The sequence below is a fragment of the Musca autumnalis genome, unplaced genomic scaffold (genome assembly GCF_047663935.1).
Source record: "Musca autumnalis isolate F117 unplaced genomic scaffold, ASM4766393v1 scaffold_3, whole genome shotgun sequence".
NCBI lineage: Eukaryota > Metazoa > Arthropoda > Insecta > Diptera > Muscidae > Musca > Musca autumnalis.
The window spans coordinates 211,863,547-211,877,879 of NW_027411866.1; the positions used below are offsets into that span (position 1 = coordinate 211,863,547).

Below are 14,333 nucleotides of genomic sequence, written 5' to 3' on the forward strand. Positions count from 1 at the left end.
TATAATTAATTGATCAGCAAAAAGTTTACATCCAAAATTGCAATGTAATTACCACCGCTGCAACGCAAAAGATTACTTTCTCCGTTCTCCGCAACTGATATTCTTTCATCTAACAAAAGTTTTTTTCTATTATCTTCCCATCACCAGTTCAAATTTCGACATGGACTCCAAATGTACTCCTTTAAGCATTTTTATTTCGTAAATTACTTTTATTTTATAATTTTCTTATTTTATAACAACATTTTGGAAATTTATAATCTTTTGTTTAGTGACGAAAGTATGTAGGGATCTACAACCCGGCTTGCTTTAAGGATCTCTAAGAACAAAATGTAACGAATGAGGAGGAGATACTTTTTCTGGAAAATACCATTTATGCTTAATTAATTTATTTTTATACCCTCAGCATTTATGCTAACGAGGGTATATTCACTTTCATACGGGAAAAATGTGCCTCATCGAAATAATGGTTTTAGGACGAAATGTGTTTCAGACAATTTTGAGACGAATGAGCAATGTCCGTCCGTCTGTCTGTCTGGCTGGCTGGAGCGCACGATAACTCTCGAACGGATGAACCGATTCGGTTCAAATTTTGGCTTTCGTAATATTTTGCCCAAACTTAGTTTAAGTTCGAAGATGCGCTATATCGGTCCACTCCTTCCGGTACCTCCCCCACAAAATTTCGAAAATGTTCGGAACATTTTTGCGCACGATAACTCATGAAGGGAGTAACCGATTTGGTCCATACTTTGCCCATCGTAAAGTGTGTACCAGACTCAGATAAAGTTTCAATATGGACTCAATCGGTCCACTCCTTCGGGTACCTCTCACACAAAATTTTGGAAAAGTTCAGTTTAGGGTCATCTCTCGAATCGATTTGATTTTTGTGGTAGCAACTTTTATTCACCACCCTCTTACGTCTGTACAACTTTCATCAGGGGCAAGTCCATACTTCCTGAGAAAATAGCCTGAAAGTTGCAAAAAACCCCTATGACACCGTATGATGTGGTTGGAGCGCAAGATAACTCTCGAACGGATCTGCCGATTCGGTCCAAAATTTGGCCTTAGTAATATTTTGTCCAAACGTAATTTAAGTTCGAAGATAAGCCATGTCGGTCTACTCCTTCAGGTACCTCGCCCACAAAAGTTCAAAAATGTTTATTCTTCTGCTTATTTGGCTTGAGGTCAGTAAAATTGAAAGGACATGAATTTTTGTTTTTCAATTTTGTTTTTTATTACCAATATTTCGACTATCTTCGATAGTCATCATCAGGGATTTGTGTTACTTAAAAAGAACAAAACATTTCGTTACATAAATATATAAAACAATAATATAACAATTTTTACATTGGATTATAAATCTTTCTTGTAGGTAATCGCGAGTTCCATCCTCTCCTCTTGACAAAGAATTTCCAACTAATGCTTTTTGTGTTTTTCATTTATGTTCCTATAAATTTGAGCGCAATTTTCCGTATCGGTTTTATAATTCATTCGGTTTTTTGTAGGGACATTTACAATATGTAGCATTTCCAAAAAGTATCTTCTTTTGTAATTGTTTTCTTGTGCTAAGATAGCAACATTTTTGAAGTTTGGTGTGTGTCCTTCTTTCGAACAATGAGCTGCGAGGGAGGTTTTTGCTCCAATGGCTTATTTTTGGCTTTTTGGTCCGATTTGTGGGCGCTGAGTCTGGTCTTAAGTTTTGATTTTGTTGTGCCAACATATGTCTTCTGACATATGTTGGACCCGTCACCATTGCATTTAATCTCATATACCACATTAGATTTATCTTCATGTGGTATTTTTGATTTTGTTCTGCTAAAAAAGTTGTTGTTAGTGTTGCTGCTTTTAAAGGCCAGTTGGTATTTTTCCTTATTATAGATATTAGAAGCGGCGAATCTTTCGGAAAATCCTGGAATGTACGTCGATCTTTTGTATGTTTTTTCAACCTTTGTTGTGTTTTTATCTGTATGTTTGTTCTCCACATGTTTTATCAAGTCATTTATTAATTTTGTAGGGAAATCATTCATTTTTAGAGCTGTTCGAAAAATTTGTTTGTACGGTAACTCTTGAAGGTGGTGGCCATACTTTACCCATCTTAATATATCTAAAAGATATAGATCAGGTTCAAATATGGACAATATTTGGCTACTTTATCCGGGACCCCCCACACAAAATTTCGGATAAGTTCACTATAAGACCTGATATCGAATCACTTTGATTTTTGTTGAAGCAACTTGCATTCGCTGCCTCATTTACGATGGTAAAAGTTTTTTCAGGGGCAAGTCCATACTTCGTGAGCAAACAGCCAGAAGGGTGTAAAAACCCCCTATGGCACCATATGTAGTGGCTGGAGATCCATTCTTTTTAGTATCTCCTCCGCAAAATTTTTGATCTTTAATCCTAATCAACATGCTTGTCAGTTCAAAGGCCCAACATTTTTAAAACCCTCTAAATACATACGTTTTTGGGAAAAAATTGTTTCAATATACACAGGCTGAGGGTATATCTCTGTCGGCACAGCCGACTGATACTTTTTACTTGTTTTATTTATGGCCTTACAGCGTGTTTCTGTAAAAAGTTTTTGCCCATTCGTTCGTCGATTTCATGAACGAAGACACAATTTGGTTTTCATAGCGGTTGACGTTTGTATTCGTGTGACAAACAAATGAAAGCTTTTTATTTTCGTAATTTTTTTGGTTTTCGTAACAAAATCAGACGAACGAATACGTCAAAAATAATCGAATGGAAAAGACCCATCGTTTTGAATGAAAATTAAATAATTTGAGTAATAAATGGGACAAAACACACGAAAACTGGAGTGGAATGCAATTTTATTTATTTCCATAGAAGCACACGCGTATATGTACATCCGTTTCTTCATATTATCACAATTATTTTTGGACAAATTTGATTACATTTTTTTTCTTATTTTTTGGTTGTCATCTGTTTATCGGGGTTGCCATCAAGTAACACATTTTACGTGCAGGTGCCTATGCAAAATTCACAAAATAAGTATCATGGAAACCCTGAAATATAAAAGCTTTTATAAAATAGACGAAAGCTTTCAGATAAAAAGGAATGGTTCGTAAAATTTTACAAGAACCAAATTTTGAACGTATACGGTTTAGTACGAACGGTTCGTGTGACAGGCAAGCATTTTTACAAAAACACGCTGTTACTCTTATAGCTAACTATAATTTTTATATTAATGCTGTCAATACCCCATTTAATGTTATGCATTCACCCTTCAATTTATTCATTTGAAATAGAAATGATTTGGAAAATTGATAGGTTTCCTCTACTCGATATCATATAAATATTTATTGTATTCATTAGAAAGGCATTATGTCATCGATTTTAATTAAAAATCTATACAGAAATAAATGTCTATCGTTTTTGGTGAAAATATGTGAGTGTGTGTGTTGTGAAGGAATGCCAATATTTGATATATGTGAGTGTTCAAAAACGTATTTCATTGCAAGAATAGCGTTACCAGGGCCTTATATATTGCTCAGCTTATTTCCAAGTATTGAAATTTAACTCATAAAGCTTTAAATTATGTAGAAATTTCCCAGATATACAATCATCTTGGAATATTCAGCAAACTCCAAATTACTTCGAAGTCTATCTGCTTCCAATAAAGTCTTAAGTTTGTATGGCAACTGTGATAAAAATTTGGAAATATTGATTGACTTTATAAATGAAAAAGTATGTATGTACATAGAAAACGTATGTGTTATCATTCCATTAGGCCCTGCAGATCCAGGCCACTTCAACTAACTTATTTTCTCTCCCCTTCTTCATATTAATATCTCTATCCTATATATTTTTCCACTATAAATTTATCTAGTATCTATTACAACCATGACAATGCGGCTTCAGTATTGTTTTACTGCCGCACTGCCATTCAGTTTGTATGGGCGTGTATGTGTATATAAAGGTTTGTGTCCTTTTTGTTTAATACATTGTGTTAAATTGCCATAGTTGTGTGCCGGAAATAAAACAATAGCACATTTTGTCCAAAATGACATTCATCTTTAAATGCTGATAAACATCTGTCACATATAAATGACTTTCCCCTTGATTGCTGATTGTTTTCGCTTTGGCGGGAGTGATGGCGTGATGTGGTTGCTGTTGAATGAAATGCACTAGGCTTTGGTATTTCATTTCATGTAGTATTGGTTACTTAATAAAATCTCATGAATTGCTCTTCATCGAAGGGAGGAAATATGAAATCACTTTAGTTATCAATCAGTGACATCTTTAAGGAGGCTGAGATGTGATTTTTAATGCTAACAATTAAGATTGAATAAGAAAGGGATGGTAGAGAAACCATTAAACGTAGTAAACTTTAAGAACTCCACATTTATGAGTCGAATATTTCTCCAAAAATATTCGTTAAAAATCCACGTAGAAAAGTTCCCCAAAAAATATTTTTAAAAAAACACGTTTATAAGTTGAAAAGTCCCCCCAACAATATTCTTTAAAAATCCACGTTTATGCGTCGAACAGTCCTTCAAAAAATATTCTTTAAAAATCCACGTTTATGAGTCGAATATTCCCCAAAAATATTCTTTAAAAATCCACGTTTATGAGACGAATAGTCCCCCCAAAAATATTCTTTAAAAATCCACGTTTATGCGTCGAACAGTCCTTCAAAAAATATTCTTTAAAAATCCACGTTTATGCGTCGAACAGTCCTTCAAAAAATATTCTTTAAAAATCCACGTTTATGCGTCGAACAGTCCTTCAAAAAATATTCTTTAAAAATCCACGTTTATGCGTTGAACAGTCCTTCAAAAAATATTCTTTAAAAATCCACGTTTATGCGTCGAACAGTCCTTCAAAAAATATTCTTTAAAAATCCACGTTTATGCGTCGAACAGTCCTTCAAAAAATATTCTTTAAAAATCCACGTTTATGCGTCGAACAGTCCTTCAAAAAATATTCTTTAAAAATCCACGTTTATGCGTCGAACAGTCCTTCAAAAAATATTCTTTAAAAATCCACGTTTATGCGTCGAACAGTCCTTCAAAAAATATTCTTTAAAAATCCACGTTTATGCGTCGAACAGTCCTTCAAAAAATATTCTTTAAAAATCCACGTTTATGAGTCGAATATTCCCCAAAAATATTCTTTAAAAATCCACGTTTATGAGACGAATAGTCCCCCCAAAAATATTCTTTAAAAATCCACGTTTATGAGACGAATAGTCCCACCAAAAATATTCTTTAAAAATTCCAGTTTATGAGTCGAAAAGTGCCCCAAAAAATATTCTTTAAAAATCCCAGTTTATGAGTCGAAAAGTGCCCCAAAAAATATTTGTTAAAAATCCAGGTTTATGAGACGAATAGCCCCCCCCCCCAAAAATATTCTTTAAACATCAACGTTTATGCGACGAATAGCCCCCTTCCCCCAAAAATATTCTTTAAAAATCCACGTTTACGAGACGAATAGTCCCCCCCAAAAAAAAAAATATTCTTTAAAAATCCACGTTTATGCGTCGAACAGTCCTTCAAAAAATATTCTTTAAAAATCCACGTTTATGCGTCGAACAGTCCTTCAAAAAATATTCTTTAAAAATCCACGTTTATGCGTCGAACAGTCCTTCAAAAAATATTCTTTAAAAATCCACGTTTATGCGTCGAACAGTCCTTCAAAAAATATTCTTTAAAAATCCACGTTTATGCGTCGAACAGTCCTTCAAAAAATATTCTTTAAAAATCCACGTTTATGCGTCGAACAGTCCTTCAAAAAATATTCTTTAAAAATCCACGTTTATGCGTCGAACAGTCCTTCAAAAAATATTCTTTAAAAATCCACGTTTATGCGTCGAACAGTCCTTCAAAAAATATTCTTTAAAAATCCACGTTTATGCGTCGAACAGTCCTTCAAAAAATATTCTTTAAAAATCCACGTTTATGCGTTGAACAGTCCTTCAAAAAATATTCTTTAAAAATCCACGTTTATGCGTCGAACAGTCCTTCAAAAAATATTCTTTAAAAATCCACGTTTATGCGTCGAACAGTCCTTCAAAAAATATTCTTTAAAAATCCACGTTTATGCGTCGAACAGTCCTTCAAAAAATATTCTTTAAAAATCCACGTTTATGCGTCGAACAGTCCTTCAAAAAATATTCTTTAAAAATCCACGTTTATGCGTCGAACAGTCCTTCAAAAAATATTCTTTAAAAATCCACGTTTATGCGTCGAACAGTCCTTCAAAAAATATTCTTTAAAAATCCACGTTTATGCGTCGAACAGTCCTTCAAAAAATATTCTTTAAAAATCCACGTTTATGCGTCGAACAGTCCTTCAAAAAATATTCTTTAAAAATCCACGTTTATGCGTCGAACAGTCCTTCAAAAAATATTCTTTAAAAATCCACGTTTATGCGTCGAACAGTCCTTCAAAAAATATTCTTTAAAAATCCACGTTTATGCGTCGAACAGTCCTTCAAAAAATATTCTTTAAAAATCCACGTTTATGCGTCGAACAGTCCTTCAAAAAATATTCTTTAAAAATCCACGTTTATGCGTCGAACAGTCCTTCAAAAAATATTCTTTAAAAATCCACGTTTATGCGTCGAACAGTCCTTCAAAAAATATTCTTTAAAAATCCACGTTTATGCGTCGAACAGTCCCTCAAAAAATGATCTTTAAAAATCCACGTTTATGAGACGAATAGTCCCCCCAAAAAATATTCTTTAAAAATCCACGTTTATGAGACGAACAGTCCCTCAAAATATATTCTTTAAAAATCCACGTTTATGAGACGAATAGTCCCCCCAAAAGTATTCTTTAAAAATCCACGTTTATGAGAGGAATAGTCCACCCCAAAAAATGTCCTTTAAAAATCCACGTTTATGAGTCGAATATTCCCTCAAAAATATTCTTTAAAAATCCACGTTTATGAGTCGAATATTCCCTCAAAAATATTCTTTAAAAATCCACGTTTATGAGTCGAATATTCCCTCAAAAATATTCTTTAAAAATCCACGTTTAAGAGACGAATAATCCCCCCAAAAAATATTTTTAAAAATCCACGTTTATGAGACGAATAGTCCCCCCAAAAAATATTCTTTAAAAATCCACGTTTATGAGACGAACAGTCCCCCCAAAAATATTCTTTAAAAATCCACGTCTATGAGACGAACAGTCCCTCAAAAAATATTCTTTAAAAATCCACGTTTATGAGACGAATAGTCCCCCCCAAAAGATTATCTTTAAAAATTCACGTTCATAAGAGGAATAGTCCAACCCAAAAAAAAATATTCTTTAAAAATCCACGTTTATGAGAGGAATAGTCCACCCCAAAAAATGTCCTTTAAAAATCCACGTTTATGAGTCGAATATTCCCTCAAAAATATTCTTTAAAAATCCACGTTTATGAGTCGAATATTCCCTCAAAAATATTCTTTAAAAATCCACGTTTATGAGTCGAATATTCCCTCAAAAATATTCTTTAAAAATCCACGTTTATGAGTCGAATATTCCCTCAAAAATATTCTTTAAAAATCCACGTTTAAGAGACGAATAATCCCCCCAAAAAATATTTTTAAAAATCCACGTTTATGAGACGAATAGTCCCCCCAAAAAATATTCTTTAAAAATCCACGTTTATGAGACGAACAGTCCCCCCAAAAATATTCTTTAAAAATCCACGTCTATGAGACGAACAGTCCCTCAAAAAATATTCTTTAAAAATCCACGTTTATGAGACGAATAGTCCCCCCAAAAAATATTTTTAAAAATCCACGTTTATGAGACGAATAGTCCCCCCAAAAAATATTCTTTAAAAATCCACGTTTATGAGTCGAATATTCCCTCAAAAATATTCTTTAAAAATCCACGTTTATGAGACGAATAGTCAAAAAATATTCTTTAAAAATCCACGTTTATGAGACAAATAGTCCCCCCAAAAAATATTCTTTAAAAATCCACGTTTATGAGACAAATAGTCCCCCCAAAAAATATTCTTTAAAAATCCACGTTTATGAGACGAATAGTCCCCTCAAAAAATATTCTTTAAAAATCCACGTTTATGAGACGAATAGTCCCCCCAAAAAATATTCTTTAAAAATCCACGTTTATGAGACGAATAGTCCCCCAAAAAATATTCTTTAAAAATCCACGATTATGAGACGAATAGTCCCCTCAAAAAATATTCTTTAAAAATCCACGTTTATGAGACGAATAGTCAAAAAATATTCTTTAAAAATCCACGTTTATGAGACAAATAGTCCCCCCAAAAAATATTCTTTAAAAATCCACGTTTATGAGACAAATAGTCCCCCCAAAAAATATTCTTTAAAAATCCACGTTTATGAGACGAATAGTCCCCCAAAAAATATTCTTTAAAAATCCACGTTTATGAGACGAATAGTCCCCCCAAAAAATGCTCTTTAAGAATCCATGTTTATGAGACGAATAGTCCCCCCAAAAAATATTCTTTAAAAATCCACGTTTATAAGACGAATAGTCCCCCCAAAAATATTCTTTAAAAATCGACGTTTATGAGTCGAATTGTTCCGCAAAAAATATTCTTTAAAGATTCACGTTTATGAGTCGAATGGTTTCCCAAAAAAAATCTTTAAAAATCCACATTTAAGACTCGAATGGTGCCCCAACAAATATTCTTTAAAAATCCGCGTTTATGAGTCGAACGGTTCCGCAAAAAATATTCTTTAAAAATTAATTTTTATTAGTCGAAAGGTTCCTCAGAAATATTTTTTTAAAAATCCACGTTTAAGATTTGAATAGTCCCCAAAACATATTCTTAAAAAATCCCCGTTTATGAGTCGAATATTCCCCCTCAAATATTCTTTAAAAATCCATGCTTATGGCTCGAATAATAGCTGAAATAATATTCTTTAAAAAACCCACAGTTATGGCTCGAATATTAGCTGAAAAAATATGCTGTAAAAAACGACGCTTATAGCTCGAATAGTCCTTTAGGTCTTCTGTTCACAGTATAATTTTAAAAATCATTTCTTTCTTTTTTTCCTTATTTATCTCCTGTCAACTTCTATTTAACAGACCCTAAAATTTATTTTCAAATTTCCATTTGTGTTATTAATTTAACTGTGGCGCCATGTCTGTCAGACACTAGTCGCATTGCATTTTAAGAAGACTTTATGGAGTCAGAATATTGATTTGGCCAAAAACTAGGAAAACATTTATTTATCCAGTAAAATCCTATTTCCCATGCAAACAGAAAAAACAATCATTCACACACACACACAAACAAATAACCCAAACAAATATTGCAATAATTTATGTTCTCTTCATGTATTTCATTTCTTTTTTTCGTTGCATTGTCCCCACTTTGGTCCTCCTCCTCCTCACTTATTCACCATGTTTTTGTTGTGTATATTTGCAGGAATCAAAGCCAGTTGGGAGGAATGGTGGACATATGATGGTATATCCGGTAAGTGAACTTATGGCCAATGAAATGAACTCGATTTGAACTAACACACTTAGGCACACACACACAAATATAAATTCAAATGCTTTGTTCGAAAACAAAACTCGGAGCACAACAACAAATAAAAAAACCATTATTTTTATTTTTAGTTTTCTGCTGCTGTCTGGTAAAAACATTCGTGCAATTATTAACAAATGAAATTCAATGGCATAGTGAAATGCCTTCGTAATTCTAGTTTTGTATGTGTGAGAGTGTGTTTGTGTGCGTTTTTTCAGGGTTTTTAATTTTTTAAATATTTTTAGCAATTAAATCATTTACAGGCATGCACATCGTGCACATTCATTTATTCATGAATTTGACATCAGGGACAAATCGTGGATAATAAAACGAATTAAAACTAGAATATGCAGATATAACCCAATGGTATTAAATTATATATGACTGTTTTTTTTTAGATGATATGTATTAATTTAATGTTGGCTATAACAAATATAACATTAAGAATATAATAGAGCAAATATTTTAATTATCTTTGGGATAAAGAAAATAAAAATAATTTGATGAAATTATATTGGAGAAATTGAAATGCGATTTTTTACGTCAGATAGTGATAAACTAAAGTAGAGAGAAATTAATGGAAATTTAATTTTATTGTGTTATCATGGCTGGAATAATGAAGAAGGATGAGAACACTTCTTATGCCATATTTTTTGTAGTCCATATTATCCTTGCAACTAATAGATATACCTTCTGAGATAGCATTCTAAAAACTTTAAAAGTTCGAAGTCCACCAAATAAAATGACTGGTGAAAGGTATATAGTAGTTCGAACATGGGCTACATCGGTAAACCCTTTAGGTATATCCCCTACAAAATTAAAATTTTGCTCTTAAATGCTGTTGATATTTACATCAACCATATTTGCGGCAACCTAGAAAATGCAATTTTTTCGTTTTATACAAAATTCATGAATTTTAATGCTTATTTATTCATTTACTTTGCTTATTTATTTTTCGAACTCGTTTTCCACTTGTTTACTCTATCGAAGCCTTGGTTCTGTATGTTCCCCATGATGGTGCTTGGTTGCAACGGGTTCTTTTGTACCGAATTGACCCGGAACCAAACAACATTCGGGTTCCGGCAAACAAAAAACGTCAAAAATTCATAACCCTAGTGTACACATGTTTGTATATGTATCGTTTGTATTTTTTCTGTGTCGGTAGCACTATATCACGGTTTGCCTGCTCCGGATTCTTTTGGTCCGTCCCGGGACAGAGGAAAACCCTGGACCAATTTATATTGCTCGGTTTGTGACGTCCACATCCGTCGCACTGTAGCTGCATCTCAGGGTTTGTACTGAACTCTTTCATGCGTGGGACAACGACAGGGGCTATGTTGCTGCATGCTGCGTGATCGCAGCACCAGCTAGCCGTCGCCATCTGATTTCTGTACTTCCACGCAGTCACACCAATGCCAACCCCACGCGCAGCACTTAACAAAGCTCAACAACAACTTTAGCTCACAGCTTTTTGATGGTTACAACGTATTGAGGAAGGATCGCCCCCGAGGTGGAGGTGGGGGACTAGGTTTCATATTTCACCAGTCTGTTTACAACAGAGCTACCTCTCTTGAGCCTGGTTCTAATGACCAGCACATGGAATGTATGGGGGTAGAACCCTGGTGTGGAACTGTCGAGGTGGAGTTGCTGAACATATACATCCCACCGTAAGATAACTGTACTCCAGGTTGTAGGCCCAACATTAACTTGGTTTTGGAAGGGCATCACCGTCTGGTCTGTAATGCTCATGATCGGTCCTCGGAAACTGCCAAAGGAGACCAGATTGTGCTGGGTGAGCAGATTGATAGCTCTACGTTTCAATGAGGACGCCCCTACCATAATTAGCGGAGAGTGTCACAGTTCGCTAGACATAACCATCGTATCACCTGGTTTGACAGATGACGTCACCTGGCAAGCCGTCGTTTCTTTCAGATCTTCTCCCCATAATTGTGAGCATTAACGGAATAAGGGGTTAAGGCACTTTCGAACATCTGGCGACGTTACGCTGACTGATCCGAAGAGGTACGAATGTTATTTCAATCGATAGTTTATCTAGCACCCTGGACTGAGCGAAGAGAATAGTACTACGTCGCATTAGATCTCTTCCTACCGAGGATGAACCACCAGAATTTACAACGTGAAAGCATCCAAAGCGTTGGGCCCTAATGAAATCTCCATGGTAATGCAGAAACAGCTGGATGTGCTAACTAAAGTTCTCAACCTGTCACCAGCCAACCAGATAGTCCCCAAAACCTGGAAAATGCCAGGCAAAGATGTCAGTAAAGGTGAATCGCAGATTTCGCTTTTGTCGCCCGTATGAAAGATCCTTGAGGCACTTGACTTGACTCCATTGTAATGCTGAAACACCTGGATGTACCGGGAGTAGAGTATCTAACTAAAGTTTTTAACCTGTCGCCAGCCAACCAGATAGTTCCCAATATCTGGAAAATGTGCTACTAAAGCCAGGCAAAGATGCCAGCAAAGGTGAATCGTACAGACAGATTTCGCCTTTGTCGCCTTTAGAAAAGACCCTGAAGGCTTTGGGCGCTTGATACTTTGATACTGTCAAGCACGCCACTCTGTTTGAGGACATCGATAATCAATTATATGTGCGGAAGTCAGTCGTATGTGGAATTCAGGAACAAGAAGTCCAATCCCCGTAGAATGAAATAGGTAGTTCCCCATGAGGGGGCATATATCCGTTTCTATTTAACCAAGGTTAACCAAGGGAACAAGGTTCATAAGGCCCTAGCAGGCAGCACTTAGGTGACAGATAATGAAACTTTGTTGAACACATATAACGCGAAAGGTCGGTCTGTGGTAAGCTATGCGCCGCAGTCTTGGTCCGCAATAAAAGAGCAACGCGATAGAAAAATCTTTAAAACTGTCGGAATGCCGCTCTGAGATCTGCAACGGGGTGCCTGCTCATATCTTCAGTGGACCATCTACATGAGGAGACAAATATTCTTCCAGTACAACAACACAATGACATTCTTACGTTGTAATACTTGCACGGGGGTTACCGCAAGAGCCATCTGTGGTCTGTTGTATCTTCGTCGTTGTCACTAGTATTGGTTACCAACAATTTGGGAAAAATGATTTTTCCATATCTTAAGCACACTACATGTATCAGTTGCCAAATTACCTTGCTGCTCTCTGCAGGAGGATGTGCTTGTACCAAAGCCATCAGTTTGATGTTTCACTCTTTGATAGAATTTTCGGACTTTAATCTAGCTCCTGTACGTCTCCATTTTTTCACACTTCCGCCTTTCCATTTCTCTCTTTTTCCTGCGGAAAAGCATTTTTCCTCTCTCCTTTTCTCCCGATACCTGTCTCGTGCTACTGATTGTAGAGCAGAACTATATGCCGCATTTTCTCTTCCGTAGCAGCACTCCTGGTCATACGATGGGTCCCATGGTGGAGGTCTCTGGTAACCAGTGTGTATTTTGCGACTGTTTACATGGCGTTGGAAATACTTTGCCACTGTGCTGATATGTTATCGGAACCGGGAGTGATTTCATTAAGCAATTGGGCGAGTTGACTTGAGCATGATGTGATCTGTTGATCCTGACCTGTGTGATATGTTGTGATTACAGCTTACATAACTCCATCTTCCGTGTTGTGTATGTTCATTCTTTATTTCCTACGTTTAGTCGGATATGCATCTTTGCTTCAACAAGGTGGTGGTCCGAGCCTATGTTTGCTCCTCGAAACGATCGTATATTCAACACGATCGATGAATGTCTTCCATCAATCACAACGTGACAGGATGATCAGATACCAACAACATCACAAATAGTCAACCAACAACAAGGCCCCCCACAATCCAACAGCGTCACAGTCAGTCAACCAATACACTCTGTTGGGTGTACATGCATTACTTTGTGAGGTGAGTGTATCAGTGCGATTGGAGGTGATCGACTGGATTACGACTGCGGTGTAATTCTCAATCGCTTTGTGCAACTGCACACACATACATTTCAGTTTGTTCGGGAAAGGTCAGGCTTGCTACTGCAGGGAGCTAATCACACGGGATTGAGTATAACTAAGTATTCGTAGTCCGCCAACTTACACGGGAGTGTACAGAGTGTTGTGAAGTATTTTTGAGAGCTACCCCCTTTGTGCGGTGGCTAATACATTCACTTAACCTTCGGGTTTTGTTCCACTCCACCTTCGGGTGTTGTTCCACTCCACCTTTCGGTGTTTTTTCACTCCACCTTCGGGTGTTGTTCCACTAGTCAGAACTCGTAGTGTACCGTAGTGGTCAACTTAGAACAAACACTAACTAACCGCGAGCCGAACAACCGAACCGAGTGCTGAATCACCGAGTGGTCGAACCCCTACAAGACGAGAGTCGAGGGCCCGAGCAACCATACGAACACCGAGTGGTCGAATATCTACAACACAAATCTCCGAGTGGTCGAACCCCGAATACGGAATCACCGGGTGGTCGAACACATGCGAACCCCAAGTGGCCGAACCCCTAACACCGAATCACCGAGTGGCAGAACACATACGAACTCTGAGTGGCCGCACATCTACTACACGAATCACCGAATGACCGAACTCTGAACACCGAATCACTGAGTGGCCGAAAACATACGAACCCCGAGTAGCTGAACATCTACAACACGAATCATCGAGATCCCGATTATCTTCAAATTGCCTACTACCGAACAGCGAATCGCCGAGTTTCCGATCACCATCAAATCATTTACTACCGAACAGCGAATCACCGAGTTCCCGATCACCATCAAATCATTTACTACCGAACAGCAGCGAATCAACGAGTTCCCGATCATCAATAAATCATTTACTACTACAGCAACGAATCTCCATGCCGGTCGTTCTTCC

At 36.3% G+C, this 14,333-nt stretch overlaps 1 protein-coding gene across 1 annotated transcript in view; it reads left to right on the forward strand.

Annotated features, from left to right (window-relative positions):
* Nucleotides 1-14,333, forward strand: part of CARPA (Carbonic anhydrase-related protein A) — a 134,360-nt gene that overhangs the window by 62,211 nt on the left and 57,816 nt on the right. Inside the window, exon 2 of the mRNA XM_073972906.1 lies at nt 9,378-9,425. Within this exon, the coding sequence (XP_073829007.1) occupies nt 9,378-9,425 (48 nt within the window). The remainder of the gene's footprint in view (nt 1-9,377; nt 9,426-14,333) is intronic.